This window comes from Notolepis coatsorum (assembly GCF_963971535.1).
Source record: "Notolepis coatsorum genome assembly, chromosome: 9".
NCBI lineage: Eukaryota > Metazoa > Chordata > Actinopteri > Aulopiformes > Paralepididae > Notolepis > Notolepis coatsorum.
This window is the reverse complement of record NC_140173.1, coordinates 47459673-47482492: the sequence shown is the minus strand read 5'-3', so window position 1 is coordinate 47482492 and position 22820 is coordinate 47459673. Positions and strand designations below refer to the sequence as shown.

The 22820-nt window shown below is 43.2% G+C and overlaps 1 protein-coding gene across 2 annotated transcripts in view; it reads right to left on the bottom strand.

Annotated features, from left to right (window-relative positions):
* inpp5f (inositol polyphosphate-5-phosphatase F) overlaps window positions 1-22820 on the bottom strand; it is an 83356-nt gene that overhangs the window by 44714 nt on the left and 15822 nt on the right. For both annotated transcript variants that reach the window (XM_084321424.1, XM_084321425.1), the window contains exons 3-8: window positions 20163-20299; window positions 16631-16759; window positions 11721-11888; window positions 11529-11585; window positions 6996-7194; window positions 2259-2438 (exon numbers count right to left, since the gene is read on the bottom strand). In XM_084321424.1, coding sequence (XP_084177550.1) covers window positions 2259-2438; window positions 6996-7194; window positions 11529-11585; window positions 11721-11888; window positions 16631-16759; window positions 20163-20299 — 870 coding nt within the window. The remainder of the gene's footprint in view (window positions 1-2258; window positions 2439-6995; window positions 7195-11528; window positions 11586-11720; window positions 11889-16630; window positions 16760-20162; window positions 20300-22820) is intronic.

The window sequence follows — 22820 nt, the reverse complement described above, 5'->3', positions numbered from 1 at the left end:
GTAAATGTAGACAGGTGAAATCCTCTTTCAGTGCCTCTGTGCCCGTTTTCTTAAGGCCCCGTCCACACGAACGCTGGGTTTAATGTAACCGTGATTGTATGTGCGCAGTTGCACTGTTCGGCCACACACAACCGGGGATTTGCTACACTGCAACCGCGGTCTTTTGAAACCGGTGGCCAGGGTGGAGTTGTGCGGTTTTGCAGTTGCGTGTGGGCATAGCAACCGAGGTTATTCCCAGTGTTTACAGCAGAGCTGTTGCAATTATTCCCCATGTTCACGGCAGACCGCGGGGTAGAGAGATTAGAGCAGAGCCAACTACACCAGTGTTTACAGCAGAGCTGTCCCAAGTAGCGTTATATGAAAATGATTGTAACAAACTTTTGTTCAAAACGTATCGTCTGTGTTGAAGAATGTTGTGATCGACTGATGTCCGTTGACGCTCAGAGTAAACATGTAGCTGCAGCTAAACTAAACTCATGTGTTGTCAAGTTATTGTTATAAGGAACCCAGTCCAGACTGCATCCCCTTAACAATTGTTTGTATTGAGCCGTATTGTATTGTACCCATTCTGCAATCTGTTAAATAACGTTTACATCCATTTCATATCGGTAACGTTACTTCTTCTTCTTCAGTTAATTAATGGCAGATCGCGACCCAACAGGAAGTTTAGTGAGCGTTCAGTCTTTTCTGATTGGTTGAAATGGCCTTCATGTCTGAACAACATCGCCGCCTACTGCTTTGGCATTGTATTACATTGTACTAAATGTATCGGTTGCTGGGTTCCAGCTCTGCCGTGAGTACGCAGTTATACACGGTTGTCCACCTGTGTTCACCGTGTGGACGGAGTTTTATTTTTTCAAACTTCGGTCATATTAAATCCAAACTCTCGTGTGGACAGGGCCTTAAGGCAGTTAGCCTCGCTGGTATGTGCACCATTAGCGTTAGCCACGCTTCTAGCCCCCCCCCCCCCCCCCCCCCCCCCCAGTCCACTACGGCTCCTTTCCGAACTATTAGTCGACTATTCGACTAGTCGGGGTCAGCCCTAATATATATACACTATATATAGTATGGTATCCACTGTGAATGTGCATATTAACAGGCTGTTGTGCATATTCCCCGACCAGACAGGAACGCTGGATAGAAACCCCACATTTACCAGTGAAAAGGGTTCATGTGGGCGGATGCCACACAACAGTGCTGCACGAATGGATTATTGGCTTTATGGATTTACATTACGATGCATCCTTTAAAATCACAGGCCCAATTGGTTCGGTCACACACTGTAGGACTAGCTCATAAAGATAAACACGTGTTTAATTAGGGGGTGTGACGGTACACAGAAGCCACGGTTCGGTACGTGCCTACCGCCCCCACCCATGACTCAATAAGAGAATCACACGACTGGATGTTGTTGAAAGTTGAGCATTTTGAATGAATCAGATTTAGCTAGTGTTAGCTAGAGCCTGATTAACAGATTACTGCAGGGGTACATTTAGTGTTATTAGATTAGATGTTCTCCATTGTCCACAAGGGGAATTCATTTTGCGCCGGTCAGTAGCTACATACAGACAAACAAGACAAAGAATCAGGAGTATAATGGCAAAGGGGTGGAATATGGCTAGGGTGGAATACGGCTAGGGTGGAATACGGCTAGGGTTGAATACGGCTAGGGTGGAATACGGCTAGGGTGAAATACGGCTAGGGTGGAATACGGCTAGGGTTGAATACGGCTAGGGTGGAATACGGCTAGGGTGGAATACGGCTAGGGTGGAATACGGCTAGGGTGGAATACGGCTAGGGTGGAATACGGCTAGGGTGGAATACGGCTAGAGGTGAATACGGCTAGGGTTGAATAGGACTAGGGTTGAATACGGCTAGGGTGGAATACGGCTAGGGTTGAATACGGCTAGGGTTGAATAGGGCTAGGGTTGAATACGGCTAGGGTTGAATAGGGCTAGGGTTGAATACGGCTAGGGTTGAATAGGGCTAGGGTGGAATATGCCTAGGATTGAATGCGGCTAGGGTTGAATAGGGCTAGGGTTGAATAGGGCTAGGTTGAATGCGGCTAGTAGCAGACTGTGGGACAGCAGCGGAAAAGCACACAAAAAGCAAGTCTTAAATGTGTCCGGAAATCTATTCTAAATCTAATCTATTTATTATATCACGGTAGTCCACCAGACAGAACAAACACACCGGACGGGCCCCATGCGGTGTGTGTGTGGCACATCACGAGGACCCTCCCCCCCCCCCCCACTGACCTTTCTCCAAGCGGGGCCGTGGGTTGTAGCGGTAGCCCGCCTGGCTCCAGAAGACCGGCACCGAGCCCCGGCTCTGCACGAAGGACAGCGTGTGGCTGTGCACGTGGATCAGCTGCTCCGTCTCCACGTAGTTGGCCACATGGCCGTCCGTGTCCACGCCCCGGCGCTTGTACCGCATCCCTGTGGGAGGAGAGGCGGCCGTTGATCAGCGGCGTCATCGAGTAGCGGATTTTCCGCCATGACGGATTATCCTTCACTGGAGCGATGGAGTGTAATCATCTAGTAATCCAAATCCTATTGTGCCTGGAATCCTATTTAGGACTTGTGTGTGGTGTGTGGTGTGCGTGTGCATGTGTGTGCGTGATCGTATAGAATTGAATTACACAACTGGCCGCGTGGAGTTTGGACTGCATCTGAGAACAGACTTGACCTTTGCACCCTCTGTTAACTGGGAGATGATTGCGGAGATGATTTATTGCGTGTTCCATACAAGCTCTCGCCAGACGCACCAAGCTTGCGGTAGCCACGCAAAAAACAACGACTTCAATACAAAAACATTTCATATATTTCATATTATTTCATCTCCCGATAGCCGGGCTGCCCTCCAAAAAAAATGTAATACTTGTGCAAATAAGATTTAAGACTTTTTAATACCTTTTAAGGCCTAAAAATGTAGAATTATGAATTTAAGACCTTTTAACACTGTCCCGGCCAACCACATATATATACGTTATTGGGCTCCATGCTTAACACTTTCCGTGCCAGCCTCTGTGTCCTATTTACCCCGTTGAATGCCACCGCTCTATTCAATGACAGAGCTCTATTTGCGAACGCATAAACTATATCTTAAATTATGGCTATGTGTCTAATACGACCGTCGCTTATCAATGACTTGTTTGCAGTCAACATTGTCGAAACGTATTTTTTTTTTTTTTTTTTTTTTTTTTAAATAATCGGTTCATTTCCGTTTATACCATTTTGAAAAACGCTTGTTTTTTTAAACTTTCAGAAAAAAAAAGATTCTGCAGGAATCGCACTTTACTGTAATACACAAAACAAAACACGTAATTTTTCGGCCTATTTATGAATCGTTTTCAAATAAAGGCTAGATTATCGATAGTATATGTGTACTTATGCACACTATAGAAGCGGGCTGAGAAATTAATTATCTTATTTCCTGATCAGCTACACACACTCACAGCCACACATAGGGGACACGGGGACACGTTGATATATAGGTGAAAACAGCTCCGATTATCCCAATACTGGTAAAATAGATTCCTTACCTCAGATCAGATGTTCTCCAAAAAGATTATTCCAATCCTGATCGCCATTCCAAATATCGATCGCGTTTATTGATCCAACGCTGGGTGGTCAAAAGACATATTCCACGCTGTTCTGATGGTGGGCAATGACTTGGATCGTCTCCGGTTACTTGCCTGACAAGTAAAATGTGGAATCCGGACTCTTTTTTCCCCATGCGTTTCATTCAATCCAATGAGGTGCAGTACCATCCGGAGAGACGATAGGGGGCGGTATTTTCCCTGTTCGAGCTCAGACAGATCCCCACTGGTAACGTGAGGCTATATTGATGAAATATTAATGGAAATCGCGAATTAAAAAAATAACGATTAAACGACGAGATTTCTCGTCGTTGGCACTCAACGGTTGGCATGAACTAACGAGATTTCCCGTTGTTGGCACTGAAAGTGTTAAAGGGCCAACAATGTATATATACGTTATTGACTTGTTTTTGCTTTTATTCCATTTTAATATCCTACTCAATGTCACGGAGCTGTTTCTTTCTGTTGGCTGGAAAATGCCTTTGGGATTCGGAAAAGTGCATTACCGGCCATATCCTGGTAGCGTCTATGCCAAATACAACGCAGTTCGGTTTCCGGGTTCCTCTGATTGGCCACGACGCCCACGTGACCCCACGCTAGCACGCCCCCTTATCCACGCCTGCCGCTACGCCGCGCCAAGCTCCTCTGTGTGTTGCAGCGCGCGGCAGAGCGGCAGAGGTCCCTGTGTGTTCTCGCTTCCTCAATTTATACGCATGGAAGTATTGACTACGCCGTAACGAATCATTAAAAAAATATACCGTTAACTGGAATATGTTGTTTCTTTACACATATGTTGGATTATGTAATTGGTTTGTCATGACAAACCAATAAAATCGCTACTTTACATCAGGGTGAACGCTGTTAATGTCGGCGGCGGAGTCAATACAATGTCCTGCAGCGGTGGTGGGTTTAGAAGCGAACATCACAGTCAATAATTACAGCTTTAATAGCGGAGAAAGTGGGATAAAAAGGTCTCTGCCAGTTTTGCCCGAAAAGGTTATTACCGTAATTCCTCTAATAGTAACCGGGTCTCAAATACAAGCCGGGTCTCTATTAATGGCCGGGTGCGCTCTTGAGCTAAGCAATTATAAGCCGGCCTCCTAATACAAGCCGGGTTACTAATATACTGAGCTGCATACTGAGCTAGTTACTTGATTTCACTTTGAAAACATTGAAATGACCAGTGACCACCTGTAATTGCACTGTTTACTATTTCATACAGTACTTGGTTTCAATAAATGAACCCAGTACATTTTACTGGGTTCAAACTGACACAAAATGTTGATTTATTCATTATGATCCGTTTGAAAATTTGAAATATAGGCCTCCCTCTTATACAGGCCTCCTCCTAATACAAGCCTGGTACCCGCTACAGTTGAAACAAATACAAGCCGGGGTTACTATTAGAGGAATTACGGTATTATGACTCTCAACGAGTCGGAGACAAATGATGACCACAACACAATTGCACATCAAACTACGGACATCGCCGCGACGTTACTAGTGGCACCAGCTGGATGACAAACCAGCTGGTGCCACTAGTAACGTCGCGGCGATGTCCGTAGTTTAATAATAACCTTTTCGGGCGAAACTGGCAGAGACCTTTTTATCCCACTTTCTCCGCTATTAAAGCTGTAATTATTGACTGTGATGTTCGCTTCTAAACCCACCACCGCTGCAGGACATTGTATTGACTCCGCCGCCGACATTAACAGCGTTCACCCTGATGTAAAGTAGCGATTTTATTGGTTTGTCATGACAAACCAATTACATAATCCAACATATGTGTAAAGAAACAACATATTCCAGTTAACGGTATATTTTTTTAATGATTCGTTACGGCGTAGTCAATACTTCCATGCGTATAAATTGAGGAAGCGAGAACACACAGGGACCTCTGCCGCTCTGCCGCGCGCTGCAACACACAGAGGAGCTTGGCGCGGCGTAGCGGCAGGCGTGGATAAGGGGGCGTGCTAGCGCGGGGTCACGTGGGCGTCGTGGCCAATCAGAGGAACCCGGAAACCGAACTGCGTTGTATTTGGCATAGACGCATCCTGGTAGTGGCGCTGTCTCGAGAATGGAGTAGTCCTTGTTTCAGACCTGGTGTAACTTTTTTTTCATTCCGGGTAAATTTTTCTGTTAGCCTGAAGCTAATGGCTTCAACCGATCGCCTGGAATACTTATTGCGACGCCGAATTCAGTATGCAGTAAAGGAATATAGCATCCGCCTGTTCGAATCCAGCTCCCGGCGTTGTCACCAGCTTGGCTGGCCGTTCACACTAATACAATTGGCAGTATTAGAGGGTGGGAAAGCTGGCGGGTGGGTCCTGGGCGTTGTGGACAGCGACCCCTACAGTTTCGGTCGGGGCGCCTGCTCAGCAAGGGTAGGATCTAGAGAGAGGTAGTGCGGCCTCCCACACGTTACACTCTCTCCCAGTGAGAACCTGTGCGGCCAGGCTGGCCTGCCGGCTGGCTGCACATGCGTCGGAGGAAAGCATGCGACAGTCTCCGGTCTCTCGGACCAACAGTAGGGGAAAGTGCGCAACAACCAGGAAGGGTGGGATGCGGAAAAAATCGGAAAAAGGAGGGGGAAAAAGATAATAAAAAAAAATAAAGGAATATAGCATCAGCCAATGGACATATCAATCTACCAGATGGCGATCAATAACTGGGAAATTCTTTTTGGAATCCAACCGGCCACAGGTAAGAGCGATTTGATGTCAATTTCAGCCTGATCGGGCATTGTTATTATAGCCAACTTATAGATCAGCGCATGTTGTTGTAATAACGAATGCCGTTATTGATAATCAATAATCAGAAACAACTTCCCCCGCCCCCCCTTTCATGCATTCATGGTGGACCATGATACCGATCATATGCATTTAGATTTTTAACTGTAGCTTGTGTAGGGCCGCAACGCCAATCGATTTAACGTTATTAGCTTAGCGCCCTATAATTAGCTTTGCAGGAATTACCCTAGACCAATGTGGTATATAGTTCATATTCACAGCGCTATAAAATGGAAACGTATTGATGAAGAAATTATTTCTTTATGGCATATTGAAGGGAAGGTTTATACTGTCAATTGACAATGACAATGGACACATAGCAATAATATAAAATATAGATTTAGCTCTACAAACAACCTCACGCACAGTGAAACGTTATTATGAGAAGCTGGCCTCATAGAGTGAGATTAGACGGATCCCAATGGCCGGGAATGTGTTAAGATACCCTGTGTAAAGAATAAAAAATAAATACAAATAAAATAATAATAATAATAATAATAATAATAATAATAATAATAATAATAATAATAATAATAATAATAATAATAATAATAATAATAATAATAATAATAATAATAATAATAATAATAATAATGCTGCAGTACCTGCACGGTGGCGGCTGCGCCTGGAGATCAGGGCCACGGTGAAGCGGGGGTGCATGTCGTCCACACAGGTCAGCTCCTGCGGCGGCGTCTCCGGGCTGCTCCTCTCCTCGTCCCACGTCTCGTTGTAGTTCACCACCAGCTCCTCCACCTGGACGAAGCCCTGGATGACCGGCACCACCCAGAAATCCACCTCTGGGACCTGAGAGCGGTGGAGGCGGACAGAATACAAGTTTATCACCCACTTGTTAAGCAGAAGATAAGAATTCATATACAGACCCTCATCTGCACCTTTGTTTACAGTTTATTCGGGGTTAACTCATTCAGCGCCACGGGTCGGGGCGCCAGAGGGCGCTAGAGCGCCATCGCTTTAATCAATGGGGGGACTGCAACATTTGCGAGTGCTTAAAATATATCTTATATTATAACTATGGGTCTAATACACCCGTCGATTGTCAGTGAGTTGCTTCCAGTCAACATGCACAAAACAGATTTTTTTTTTCATACATACATTTCCGTTTTATACCATGGTGAATAAGAGTATAATTCCAGAGCATTCTGTCTAATCTCAAGAAACTCGAGCAAATGGCGCTTCAATGTATTTCCTTAGAAATCGTGCCATTTGTCGCTAGATTATCGGTATTATATGTGTCATCATGCGCAAACAGAAGCGGGGGCTGAAAAGTCGCTTCTCAGTGCTTTGCCTGCAGCCAACGTCAGAAACACACACACACACACACTCCGATGGTGGCGAAAGAAACATCGGATTAACCCAAGATTCGTAACATAGAGTCCTTATCTCACATCTGATGTCCTGCAAAAAGATTAATCCAATTCCTGATCGCCATTCCAAATATTGATCGCGTTTATTGATCCAACGTATGTCCGAAAGGCATAATCCACGCTGCTCCCAGTCTCCCCAGTCCATGTGTTATAAATGTTACTCTTGCCCGAGAAGGAAGACCTGGACCGGACTTGTTAGATCAGCGTACAGCCCAAGTGGAAGGTATTTCAATGTTGTGCAATACCGGCTGGAAGGCGTAGGAGGCGGTATTTGACCTTTTGCGAGCTCAGACCCATTCCCAATGATAACATTTGATTTGATTTGACATCAGGCTGGATGGATGAAAAATTAATGGATATAGCTAATAAAAGAAATAACGATTAAAACCAGAGTTTCCTCGTGATTGGCGCTGAACGATTGGCGAGTTAACCCGACTTTTCTCGTGACTGGCGCTGAATGAGTTAATGATATAGTTTACACTGTTTATTTGTCTCATATTTTTATATTCAGAGTTGAATGAATGAATGACTTTATTTGACAATATATAAATAACATGTGACAGAAGCACAGTCTGGAATACTGCCAATGATAGACACAAAAAAGCTCAGTCAGAGCTTATTCCCATTGTGGTCCTTCTAGGGGGGTAGGGGATCCTTTCTGTGTGGAGTGTGCATGTTCTCCCCGTGCTCGCGTGGGTTTCCTCTGGGTACTCCAGTTTCCTCCCACACCATAAAGACATGCATGGTAAACAGGGACTACAGATGGAAACTAGCTAATAGCTTAAATCTGGCACATTTACATTGATGTGGAAACTGAAGATGTTCATTAATGTGCACTGTCCCTGGGTAAGAAAATAAAAATAAACAAACAAAGTTAATTATATAGTTTACTAGTTTAGTAATATTTTTTTTCTCATGTTTTTATATTCAGAGTTAATTATATTTTTCTATACTTTTTCTCATATATTATTCAAATCCAATTGTATTGCCTTATGTCTTTCTACTATTACCCTGCCCATACCTGTACCTCCCCTCGCTGTGATGGAATAATATCATCTTATCTTATCTTTACTGTGCGATTTCTTTCAAAGACCACAGAATGATGTCGTCAGATGACGTTCTAAGGAATGGGGGCGGGGCAGGGCGTTCATTTGATTATGACTAGGGATGCACCGATTTTTCAGTCCCGATACCAATACCTGGGTACCAATCCAATACCCATTGTTCGATTAATAAACTGTATGCCTCACTGTGTGGAAGAGACTGGGATCATTCTTTTGTGCAAGGCAACGTTAGGCTTGATTTAAAACATTACTTTCCTAACTTAGTGAAACAAAATGTAACAAATTAACACAGATATAAATGTACTGAATTGTTATTTATTATAAAAATGTTATTAAAAAAAAATTTAATATGAAGAAATTCAATAGTCACCGATACCCAATCTAGCTATTCTAGTCATATCGGGCCGATATCCGATATCACTATCGGAGCATCCCTAATTATGACATCTGAAACGACTCCTCAGCACGCCAGACGAGAACCTCAGACCCAGAGTAGTATTTAAGAAGGAGACTAGATGGGGGGGGGGGGGGGGGTCGATGGGAGGCGGATTCATAGCGACTACTAGAGCGCGGGGGAGAGGCTGATGAAGCACTGTAACAGCCTGCCAGAGCCCAGCGAGTGGTGGAAAGTAACTACTTGTACTTTACGGGAGTATTTTCATTTTAGGGAACTTTATACTTTTACTCCACTACATTTCAAAGGAAATATTGTACTTTTTACATTTATCTGAACCCATCAGTTACTAGTTACTTTGAAGAAAAAGATTCTTATATTATGAATATTATATACTTTTTATGAAGATTATATACTTTCACGTCTGAAGCCTGTCAACTTCAAGAGGATGTAATCAGAGCAGCATAACTGGACCACATACCACTTTAACATCACCTTTAATCAGAGCAGCATAATTGGACCACATACCACTTTAACATCACCTTTAATCAGAGCAGCATAACTGGACCACATACCACTTTAACATCACCTTTAATCAGAGCAGCATAACTGGACCACATACCACTTTAACATCACCTTTAACACATTGGGTGCTAGCCGGATATGACGATTTATCGCTTGGATGCCAGCACGTTAATCAATGGGAGGACGAGCACATTTGCGAGCGATTAAACTATATCTTAAATTATGGCTATGTGTCTAATACACCCGTCGCTTATCAATGACTTGCTTGCAGTCAACATGTACGAAACGGATTGTTTTTTCATCAGTACATTTCCGTTTTATACCGTTTTGAATACGAGTATAGTTTTGGAGATTTCTAGAAAGAAAAAAATAATCTGCGATAATAGCCATTTACTGGAATACACAAAACACGTCGTCATTTTCCGGCTGATTTATGAATCGTTTTCAAATCAACGCTAGATTATCGAGAGTATTTGTGTTCTTATGCACGATACAAAAGCGGGCTGAAAAATCATTTATTCGTGCCGTGCTCAGCGCCTAACGCCACACACACACACACGTTGTGAACGCTGTGAAAAACAACTCTGATTAACCCAAAACTGGTAACATAGATTCCTTACCTCAGATCAGATGTTCTGCACAAAGATGAATCCAATTCCTGATCGCCATTCCAAATATTGATCGCGTTTATTGATCCAACGTTATAGTCCGAAACTCATAATCGAAACCGCATGGCGGCCAATAACGAGAAATCTCGTTGTTGGCAACCAATGTGTTAATCAGAGCAATACACAAATGTCATGTGTCATGTTTTACTTTTGATACTTGAAAGGAAAACTCCAACATTTTGGGAAATTAGCTTACCGTCTTCTCCAGAGAGAGACAAGAAGATAGATACCAGTCTCCTCTCTGTGCGTTGAGTAGGAAGCTATCTGGCTGCATGTTAGCCTAGCTTAGCACAATGAATGGAAGCGGACATGACTGGGTAGCCTTCGGGAGGGATGTTAGTTGGACAATGCCTAGGCTACCCAGTCATGTCCGCTTGTTGGAGTTTTCCTTTAAGTACATTCAATAGCAAATACTTCCCTACTTTTACTTAAGTAGAATTTGAATGGAGGACTTTTACCAGAGTATTCATTTATCTGGGTATTTTTACATTTACCTAAGTAAAGGAACTGTGTACTTCTTCCACCACTGCCGACACAGTATTCCAAATAGCAGCTCACGTCCCGGTTAAGGTCTGCATGAATAAACAGACCATTCTCAACATTACCATAGAAACGCTCCAGCAAGCTGCTACTGTCAGTATACCGGGTATCAGGAGATATCGGCTTCTCGTATAGGTTATAAGGGCTTATTGAAAACAGGAAGGATATGTTGTTTATCAACTCAAAAAGTGGAATACTTTTAATATAGATATTGACAGGATATTGGTGTGCATACACAGAGTGTACGGTTTCAAAACCAGTGCATATTTCATGTAAGAGGAAGTACTCTACTGAGTATCCAAACGCCTTGGAATGACATGTCAGGGCAGGGCCGGTTTCACTACGTGTTCATATAGAATTTTCATATCGACGAGATACGAGTTCTGATAAATGCCAGAATGTCTAACTGCCACACTTTCACTGAATGGCCACCGGTGCTTTTGTAGCTGGCATTTGCATCAACAAACTATATTAACACAGCCATCAAAACTCATCCATGTCGGGCAACCCAGTGCACCCACGACACTCAGCTGTGTTTTTCTGTCTCGGTGAAATCGGTTACCTGGAGGTCGATAAGCTCCTGGATCATGTGTTTGTTCCAGAAAAAACGGTCATCAACCTTGGCAAAAGATCAAAAAACAAGAATCAGACAAGATAGGCGTACTTTACACAACACACATGTACAGAAAGTAGGTAAAAACCACCAGGATCTGTGTGTTTAAAAGCCTGTTCTCTCTCTCTCTCTGCTACTAACTTGTTTCCACAGGGGCAAGTTGGACCTGTCTGCGTCTCCCTGCCGCTGCACAGTGTTTGTGAGGTCGTAGGTCATGCTGTAGTAGAAGGAGTCGGAGTCCATGAAGACCTTGTAGAGCTCGTCGAGCAGCCGCCTCTCCAGGCGCTCCTTCTCCTTGTTCTCCTTGACCTGGAAGGCAGGGGAACACTGGAATGGGAATGGGCGAGAGCAAGGAGAAGAAGAGGTGGCAGTAAGAAGACAGAGAAAAGGAGGAAAGATAATCTGTAGGAGAGGTTCAGGGCCTTTAATAGTTGAAGACGGGGTTGGTTTCAATTCAATGAATTTAATTAAGGAGGAAGTTAATTAAATTAGATTTGATTCGATTAGATTCAAATTTAAGAAATTTAAGAAAAGAAGTTTGACTTCCAACTGACGAATAGTCGACTAATCGATCAAAAGGAGCCATAGTCGACTGCCAATCTCTTAGTTGAATGCAAATATATATATAGAGGTGGGCATAGATTAATTTTTTTAATCTAGATTAATCTATCTGCAATCCTGGATTTAATCTAGAGTAATCTAGATTAAAATGGCTCAAAAAAAAAAAAAAAAAAAAATACCTGCCGAAGGCATTCAAAATATGTGTGTTCTACCCAAATAATGACCAGAAGTAAGTCCTTACTTTTTCTTTCCTCCTTATGTTTCTCAGGCCAGGTGGCCCATTATTCTATTACATGAGCCCATCTCCCGTTTCCTAAATGCATTACAGACTGTTTGAAAAAGCTGTTTTGCTATGATAATTGGTACTACCAGGGGTGGTGTAGACTACCAGGGGTGTAGACGACCAGGGGTGTAGACGACCAGGGGTGTAGTAGACTACCAGGGGTGTAGTAGACTACCAGGGGTGTAGTAGACTACCAGGGGTGTAGACTACCAGGGGTGTAGACGACCAGGGGTGTAGACGACCAGGGGTGTAGACTACCAGGGGTGTAGACTACCAGGGGTGTAGACGACCAGGGGTGTAGTAGACTACCAGGGGTGTAGACTACCAGGGGTGTAGACGACCAGGGGTGTAGACGACCAGGGGTGTAGACGACCAGGGGTGTAGACTACCAGGGGTGTAGACGACCAGGGGTGTAGACGACCAGGGGTGTAGACTACCAGGGGTGTAGTAGACTACCAGGGGTGTAGACGACCAGGGGTGTAGACGACCAGGGGTGTAGACGACCAGGGGTGTAGTAGACTACCAGGGGTGTAGTAGACTACCAGGGGTGTAGACTACCAGGGGTGTAGACTACCAGGGGTGTAGACTACCAGGGGTGTAGACTACCAGGGGTGTAATTTTTTTTACCTCCTATAATAGTGGGGGTCGCGGCTCTCTGACCCCGTTATTTTTGGGTCGCGGCCTGAAAAGTTTGGGAACCCCTGGTCTACTACACCCCTGGTCGTCTACACCCCTGGTAGTCTACTACACCCCTGGTAGTCTACTACACCCCTGGTAGTCTACACCCCTGGTAGTCTACTACACCCATGGTCGTCTACACCCCTGGTAGTCTACACCCCTGGTAGTCTACACCCCTGGTAGTCTACACCACCCCTGGTAGTCTACACCACCCCTGGTAGTCTACACCACCCCTGGTAGTCTACTACACCCCTGGTAGTCTACACCCCTGGTCGTCTACACCCCTGGTAGTCTACTACACCCCTGGTAGTCTACTACACCCCTGGTAGTCTACACCCCTGGTAGTCTACACCCCTGATAGTCTACTACACCCCTGGTAGTCTACTACACCCCTGGTAGTCTACTACACCCCTGGTCGTCTACACCCCTGGTAGTCTACACCCCTGGTAGTCTACACCCCTGGTAGTCTACACCCCTGGTAGTCTACACCCCTGACTACCAGGAGTGTAGACGACCAGGAGTGTAGACGACCAGGGGTGTAGACTACCAGCATGATTAAGAATGGATAGGCTATAGGACTTCAAGAGACGGTGACCTGTCATTCTAGTACTAGAGGATTCTTGTTTCGTCGTATTGAAGATGATGGTGATGGACGTCCCATTCTGGCACAAAGCCTACAGAGGACACTGTCCATGAGCTATTAGAGAGAGAAGGTTGCCACCATAGAATCAGCTAAAATTACGTCTCATTTTATGAGTCAACACAGAACGCCATTTGTTCTGTATTATTGGAGTGAGTCATCTTGATAACGTGGGGGGGGGGGGGGGGGGGGGGGGAGTGAGAAGAGTGCAGCTGCTCGCTCTCTGAAACTAGAAGAGTGCAGCTGCTCTGAAACTAGAAGAGTGCAGCTGCTCGCTCTCTGAAACTAGAAGAGTGCAGCTGCTTGCTCTCTGAAACTAGAAGAGTGCAGCTGCTCGCTCTCTGAAACTAGAAGAGTGCAGCTGCTCGCTCTCTGAAACTAGAAGAGTGCAGCTGCTCTGAAACTAGAAGAGTGCAGCTGCTCTGAAACTAGAAGAGTGCAGCTGCTCTGAAACTAGAAGAGTGCAGCTGCTCGCTCTCTGAAACTAGAAGAGTGCAGCTGCTCTGAAACTAGAAGAGTGCAGCTGCTCTGAAACTAGAAGAGTGCAGCTGCTCGCTCTCTGAAACTAGAAGAGTGCAGCTGCTCGCTCTCTGAAACTAGAAGAGTGCAACTGCTCTGAAACTAGAAGAGTGCAGCTGCTCGCTCTCTGAAACTAGAAGAGTGCAGCTGCTCGCTCTCTGAAACTAGAAGAGTGCAGCTGCTCGCTCTCTGAAACTAGAAGAGTGCAGCTGCTCGCTCTCTGAAACTAGAAGAGTGCAGCTGCTTGCTCTCTGAAACACTGTGTTGCTCCTTATGCAGGAAGCAGAACTGCTGCTTTAATCGTGAATCGTTACTCGAGAGCAGAGGGTTGTCATCTCTCTCCCTCTGTGCTTCGCTGCTCTGCTGTGTGCGTGTGCGTGTGTGTGTGTGCGTGTGTGTGTGTACAAAAATAGTCTCTTCCTTCAAGTCAAAAGGAAACTATGGAATTCTCTACAGAATGATTTAAAGAGTTGTACAAATATCTTTCAGTTCAATAAAATGTATAAAGAAAGAACATTTAGACTTTATGAAGTTGAGAGGTAACAACTTTCCCTATGACTATTCCTTCCCTTTTTTCCCTCGTGTTATTGTAAGTATTGATTGTTAAATAAGTGTAATTGACAGACCATCTATTTCTATTGTTTATTTATTAAAAAAATAAGATTTTCTTCTCCCTGCTCCTTTTCGCTCATGGAATGTGCAAATTGGGAGGTGCTTTATTATGAAATGATGCTGTTGTGCTTTTGTGGAGCTGTGCATTGCCATAAATTAAAAGGAATATCCATGGCTTGACAATGTGACGGATAGTTTGTAGGCATAAAAGTTTAATTATAAAGTGTGTCACATGGTTTTTAGGTCTCTCATGGAGGAGTGTGTGACATGAAAGAAAACACAACGTGCTTCGACATGCACAACAAGAAGGTTATGCTAGTAGCAGGCACTCATCCTCCTGGATCTGACATGTCATGAGACTAGTCTGTCAAATGTTTTTATTCAATGTTTGGAAGGTGTGTATGTCAGGTGTGCTCTTTGCAGGCTTCCCACAGACATTGCAAAATGAAATTCAAGGACTTTTAAGTATTTTTCCGAGCACTATTTATCATTTTCAAGGATGTCACTCAAAGGATACAAAGCATCTTCTTGGCCTGCTTGCCAGCTAGAGCAAGCTAGAGCATCAAACACGAAGAAATGAGGAAAAGCAGTTGGAGCGTGCAAGACAGCGACTAGTCAGATTTGATTAAAACGGAACAAACAAAAACGATTTCTTGATTCAGAACAATTTGATCATGGATGAACAAAACATTCAATGTGAATGGTTGAATTGAATTGCAATGAGTTTTTATGCACCTTGTTAAAAAAATGGGCCGTTTAAGGAATTCCAGGCCTTGAATTTTTTTTAACAAATCAAGCACTTTAAGCACTTCAAGGACCTTGTGCGAACCCTGTCTTTGGCTGTGCTATTATTTTGCCATTATTGCTCAGACGTCCACTGACTGAGCAGAGGGACGTTTTTGGAGACTAATTTCTGCTTCTGAAATAAGAATATATACAATATTTTGTGTTGTACAATGCATGACAATGCAAAAATATATATTGTTTCACAATATCAACGTGCATGTTTTTCTCCCTATATAGTCAGAATAAATAAATTTACACTTTATTATTAATATTAAAATATGGACCTATGCTATGTTTTAGGGGTGTAAAGGTACATGTATCCGTACCGAACCGTTTCAGTGTGTACCGTACCGAACGGCTGTGTACCGAACGAATACAACTGTATGTTAACCACTAACGACCGCCCACCCGGGGCTGTTTTTTTTCACAATCTAATATAATCTTTACAAGTCGATTATTAATTTCAATATAGAATATTCGTTGACAGCCCTACAAATACAATTAGTTACTGCACACTACATGATCCCTGAGTGGAACATGCAAAGCCAAACGTTCCCCCACTGTACCGAAAACCCGTACCGAACCGTGACTTCAAAACCGAGGTACGTACCGTACCATGGTTTTTGTGTACCGTTACACCCCTACTATGTTTGTATTATTCTAAATAGTCAGCCTATGATAAAGAGTTACCTGCAGGGTAACTGCAGCTTCCAACAAGTTAAATTGAAAACCAATTCCAAGATCATACTAGCAATAAAAAAAAATTATATTTAAAAACATAGCAACACTGAACTGGCGGCTGCACGTTTGGGCAGATCTCGTGCCCAAAAAAGGTTGCCCACCCCTGCTCTATATGAATGTTGAATGAACTGAAAGTGAATTGTGCTCGACGATGGTGAAGAGTAGAAGATGGAAAAGAGGGGAAAACACTGGGAAATTAAACATGATTAATTCTACAAAAATATTTGATACCTTTTTCTTGATAGGAACAGCCACGTTAGACTTGATCTGACTGAAGGTCTTCAGCAGGAACTTGGAGTCGTCGGGAGACGGGGCCAATTTCTCCGGTCTGTCGATTCCAAAGTGATGCTTCTTGCAAAGCTGAAACAGGAGGAAAATGTTTTCAATCAAATCCCAACACCGGTCTATCACCTCAGCCACATGTTTAGTCAAATCTGACCAAGAAGGAAGTGAAATATAAAAACTGGCCAGTAAGTTATATATGGTTTGTTAATTTCCTTTTTTGAGAAATAGTTCTGAATTCATGCTGTACTTATGTACTTATCCAGGTGAGAACAAGCGGTCCAGTATGAAGGCTGATGGGGATCCAGAGCAGGGGGGATGCTAGATGGTTCTGACTGGATTCAGGCCAGCAAGGGGATTATAACCACAACATCTCTGCAGGCACGTGGTCCTGATTTATTTCCTTTTCATTTTAATGAGATCAAGATCAATGATGGCAAAGACAAAGTGCTTCAAGTCAATTGGCCTCGACCTCATTATGATGAATTGAAAATGGGGGACCCTGATGTAAACAAGACGAAAGTATTTCTCTGGTCTGCATCCCCTTAACAATTGTGTGTATTGAGCCGTACTGTATTGTACCCATTCTGCAATCTGTTAATAACGTTTTCAATCAATCAATCATCTGAATAAATACTACTGCGACTACTACTCAATAACAACTAAAACCCCTATGGATCAAACTAGGATGGCAGGGGTAGTGGGATCCATAGTGAGTTACTCTCCAATGTGATCACTACTACAACTAGAATCACAGTGGTTTAACACTACCAACTACAGTCACAGAGATCCACCTTAGCGACCACAATCGTGATCTAATGCAATAAATAATCTACCAACACTGAGCTACGGGATTTCTAGCCTCAAAAGGAGCTAAATAATCATTCTGCTGCCTAAGGAGGAGGTTGTACCGACAGCTAGGGTCTAAAAATGCAGCCAAGAATGATTATTCAACTCAGATATCACTTACTTGATAATAGTACTCCCCCTCATCCTCCACGAAGCACATCTGAAAGACTGAAATCTTAGCAATGTTCTTATTCTTCTGAAGTAATTTCTCAGTATGTCTAAGATCTAGATCAATTATCCATTTCAGTGTGTGTTTTTCTGTGTGTGTGCTCATGTACATATACATTAAATGGGAAATCATATTGTACCCAATTACGGTAAATGTGCAGCAGTATCAGCCCATGTCTAGGTGTGCGCCATAGAGAGTGTTTCCTCCATGTTATTGTCATATAGGTGTGGTGGTTGGTGTTTGCTCCATGTTATTGTCATGTAGGTGTGGTGGTTGGTGTTTGCTCCATGTTATTGTCATATAGGTGTGGTGGTTGGTGTTTCCTCCATGTAGGTGTGGTGGTTGGTGTTTGCTCCATGTTATTGTCATGTAAGTGTGGTGGTTGGTGTTTGCTCCATGTTATTGTCATATAGGTGTGGTGGTTGGTGTTTCCTCCATGTAGGTGTGGTGGTTGGTGTTTGCTCCATGTTATTGTCATGTAGGTGTGGTGGTTGGTGTTTGCTCCACGTTATTGTCATGTAGGTGTGGTGGTTGGTGTTTGCTCCATGTTATTGTCATGTAGGTGTGGTGGTTGGTGTTTGCTCCATGTTATTGTCATGTAGGTGTGGTGGTTGGTGTTTGCTCCATGTTATTGTCATGTAGGTGTGGTGGTTGGTGTTTCCTCCATGTAGGTGTGGTGGTTGGTGTTTGCTCCATGTTATTGTCATGTAGGTGTGGTGGTTGGTGTTTGCTCCATGTTATTGTCATGTAGGTGTGGTGGTTGGTGTTTGCTCCATGTTATTGTCATGTAGGTGTGGTGGTTGGTGTTTGCTCCATGTTATTGTCATGTAGGTGTGGTGGTTGGTGTTTGCTCCATGTTATTGTCATGTAGGTGTGGTGGTTGGTGTTTGCTCCATGTTATTGTCATGTAGGTGTGGTGGTTGGTGTTTGCTCCATGTTATTGTCATGTAGGTGTGGTGGTTGGTGTTTCCTCCATGTTATTGTCATGTAGGTGTGGTGGTTGGTGTTTCCTCCATGTTATTGTCATGTAGGTGTGGTGGTTGGCGTTTCCTCCATGTAGGTGTGGCGGTTGGTGTTTCCTCCATGTAGGTGTGGCGGTTGGTAGGGATGGGTACCGTTCACATTTGAACCGATATGGTACCCGGTACCTGTGAATCGATACCGGTACCCAACGGTACCTTTTTTCTGTACTTTAGTCTCTAGAAATGTAATCTACCTACCTCAGTTGTGAGAAAAAAAATCCAAACTTCAAATAACCACACTTTTGACGTTTTTGGCTTGCCATTGCCCTGACTGCTTTGTTGTTGAATCAAGTCAAATCCTAGGTAAGCGTATATTGTGCGTGTGAACGTTGACATGAAGAAAAAAGTTTAAAAAATTTTATTTAAAAAATTTAAAAGTACAGTACCGACAACGGTATCTCACGTGAATCGATACTCGGTAGTACCGACGTGTTTCGGTAAGCACCTTTAAAAGTACCAAATTCGGTACCCATCCCTAGTGGTTAATGTTTACTTCATGTTATTGTCATGTAGGTGTGGTGGTTGGTGGTGATATAGGTTTTGGTTCCACATTATGTCCTCATTTTGGTTCTAGTACGGGTTGCACTTCCAATTTAAATACTTGATAGTGACAAAAGTGCTAAATCTGTACACTGGCCACATACGTGTTTGTTTTAGGGGGAAATAAGGCAAAATTATAGTAGGGTTTTTTCACAAGTAGCAGCAGTGTAATCAGGGTAGGGCTGGGCGATAAAACGATAATTATCGTGATATATTTTAATAATCAATAATAAAAATTATATCGATAAAAATATATATTTAAATAACTTTTTTTTTATTATTATTTGTATTGTGACCTGCAACAGGGCAGCTTTAAAACCAGAGACGGTGGACAGACTTGTCTTTCTTGCCTGCAACTTAAAGTAATGACTTTGCTTGTCCAAATGACAATACTGACCAAATTGAGATTTATTTTTCTCTTGTCCATTTATTTTGTTTGCTTTCTAATTTAAAATACAGTTTGAAACAGTCTGTACACCGTAGGCTATGTGTGCTAGCAGAGCTAGTCTCCAGTCACGAGTCACGGTGCATGTGTGCGGTGGTTTGTCCACCAAAAAAGCGCCAAAAGATAGAAAAAATATATCTGTAGGTTTCAACAAATTCAATTTAAGACTTTAATACCAATTTCACGACCATACTAGCAAAAAAAACACTGAACTGGCAGCTGCACTTGTGCGCCAATTCAAATCCGTGCGCGCCACAAAAATTACTTGAATACAAAAACATTTAATATATTTAATAATATTTGAAATATGTCATATACTCCCCAGAATGGGCAGAGTGCATGAATGGCAATCAATCTTCACTAGTGTAACCGAAAAGGTCAAGAAATATGAAACGTATGAAACATCAAACATCAAACGACGCTCAACAGGCCTGGTTGTAGTGTGGACATACACACCTCAAGCTCCAGTTCCTGGGGCTCCTCCTCGGACAGAGGAATGACGGCAATCTTGGTGATCTTGTAGACTTTATGGTCTCCTGGCAATTGTCCAACCAGTGCTTTCTGACGGATTAATACGAGACCCAGAGGAAGATCTGCCAACAGGAAGGAAGGGAGAAGCGATGTCATAGGTGCAGAATTCAGCACGTTCCACGAGGTGCGAGTACACCGGCTTTCACCCTTTCCTTCACATCCCTATAGGCAGGGTTCCCACAGACATTGCTAAATGGAATTCAAGGACTTTAAAGTACTTTTCCAAGCACTATTTTTCATTTTAAAAGGACACTTAACACTTTCCCCGCCAATCACGTTGTACGACATGTTTCAAGTTCATGCGAATTCTGCCAATCCACGGCGTACGACATTATTGAGATCATATTTAATATTTTCGCCATGTTATTCATATTTCCCTCACGGAGCCTTGTCTGATGCAGTGGGACTCGGCACAACTCTGCAACGCTTCAATACTGCCCCCTGGTGGATGATCGGCGAGTGGATGACTGCAATCGGCTCGGGTTACATGCCTGAGAAGTAAAATGTGGATTCCGGATTTTTTTCCCCATGCATTTTCATTCAGTCCAATCCAATGCGTGCATTACCATCCGGGAGACGATAGGGGGCGGTATTTTCCCTGTTCGAGCTCAGAGCCAGTCCCAATGGTAAAGTGAGGCTAGATTGATGAAAAATGAATGGAAATCACTAATAAAAGAAATAATGATTAAATAACGAGATTTCTCGTCCTTGGCACTCAACGCATGGCATGAACTAACAAGATTTCTCGTGGCTGGCACTCAAAGTGTTAAAGCTTGAGATTCTCCCCTCTTTGTCAATCAAGTTGTGCGTGTTTTAATTGATTTGTTATCCTTGCTCTTTGCCTCATCTTGTTGTATCTTTGTTATGATTGTATATGCTGTGTGATTCTATGCTCTTTTTTTTGGTGCTTATTTCTGTATGTACACTCGACGTGACTGTAAACGAGGGAAACCTCAGTTGCCATTCGAGTTTAAATAAAGGTTTGAGATGGAAAAAGTATGATGATGTTGTTTTTTTAAGTCATTTACTCATCAACTCCAGGTCTCCTCTAAATTATTTCAGACCCCTCTCTGTTTAAAGTGCTGCATGTTGTGCACAGTGACAAAACAAGACAGCAACTAAACTAACATTACTACAATGCCTGTTCTTTGTATCAGTAGAAATGTGAAATGGTCAAATTAGGCATGAATTTTTTACAAATGTATTTCCCTGATGATTAAGCTATGGTTATGTAACCACTAAACCGATTAGTCTAAAAGATGGCTCTTTTATTGTGTAGGGTAGGCTATTGCAAAAAAAAAAAAAACTGGTTGATGCATGACAACTTTGTTAAAAAAATTAAATAGATTTAGCCTGATAATAAATAGAAATATGTTAATTATGAATAATTAACATAATTAATAATGAATTAAGTAAATTATTTTAGCGCTTTAGAGCGTTATTGCCCGCCAGACCTCGCTGTACAGCGTTATTGAGATCAATATTTCATTTTTTCGCCATGGCATTCATAATTCATATATACAGCCGCGACGCTCCAGCTGGACCCTATAGGTGACGGCAACGACGGCTCATTACCGCTGCCTGGTGGATGGTCGGGCGAGTTACACTCGCCGACAGGATATGGGGGCTGTGCGTCGATTAAATTCATCCGGCCGTCAGATATAGTTGCATGACTCCCGACAGACACAATGTACATAATGGATCGCTTTCTAAACTTAATAATCGATATGATTTCGGCGTTTATTGCGACATACAAACCGGAAATGGACCTAGGCGATCGACGTCGTATACTTGGGATCTTTCACCGCCAGTCTCATTGGTGCACGGTAAGAGGACACTAGCGTTATTTTCAACCCAATTGTGAGTTTCCTTGTTTGCAAACCATCCGATCAATATATCCACCCAACCTATGAACCTACATAAAGCATTTACTGATGATCGGGGAATTATAAACGACCCCCCCCCCCTTTCCTCCACGCATGATGAAGCATAACGTATACCGATCATATACAGTTTAATTTTTTAATATAGCGTGTATAGGGGGGAAACGGCAATCGATAATCGATATGCGTTTAGGTCTATAACTCACATTCTAGGAATTACTGCAGAAAACGATAAAAACATACTTATATTCTAGAAGGTATTTTTGTATGAATGTATGAATGAAAAAGTATAACTTTCCCACATCCTGAACGATAGATAATCGATGTTGAATGGGCCATAGTAATGTCAATATAGCAATACAATTTTAAAAGTTATAGCCCTGCAAAGAAGGTGAGCCACTCCATAGACTTATAGCGCTGGCAGACTGGGTACAATGATGGGTACAATGCCCGGCAGGCAATGTGTTAAAGAAAGAAATCCAGGGGTGACAGTGGCTCAGGAAGTAGAGCGGTTGTCTGGTAATCGGAAGGTTCCCGGTTTGATTGCAGCTCCTCCCCGCAGTGTGTCGAAATGTCCTTGAGCAAGACACTTAACTTAACCCCCAACTGCTCCCGATGAGCAGGTCGGCACCTTGCGTGGTCGCCTCTGCCGTCGGTGTGTGAATGTGTGACTGAGTGGGTGAATGTGAGGCACAAGTTG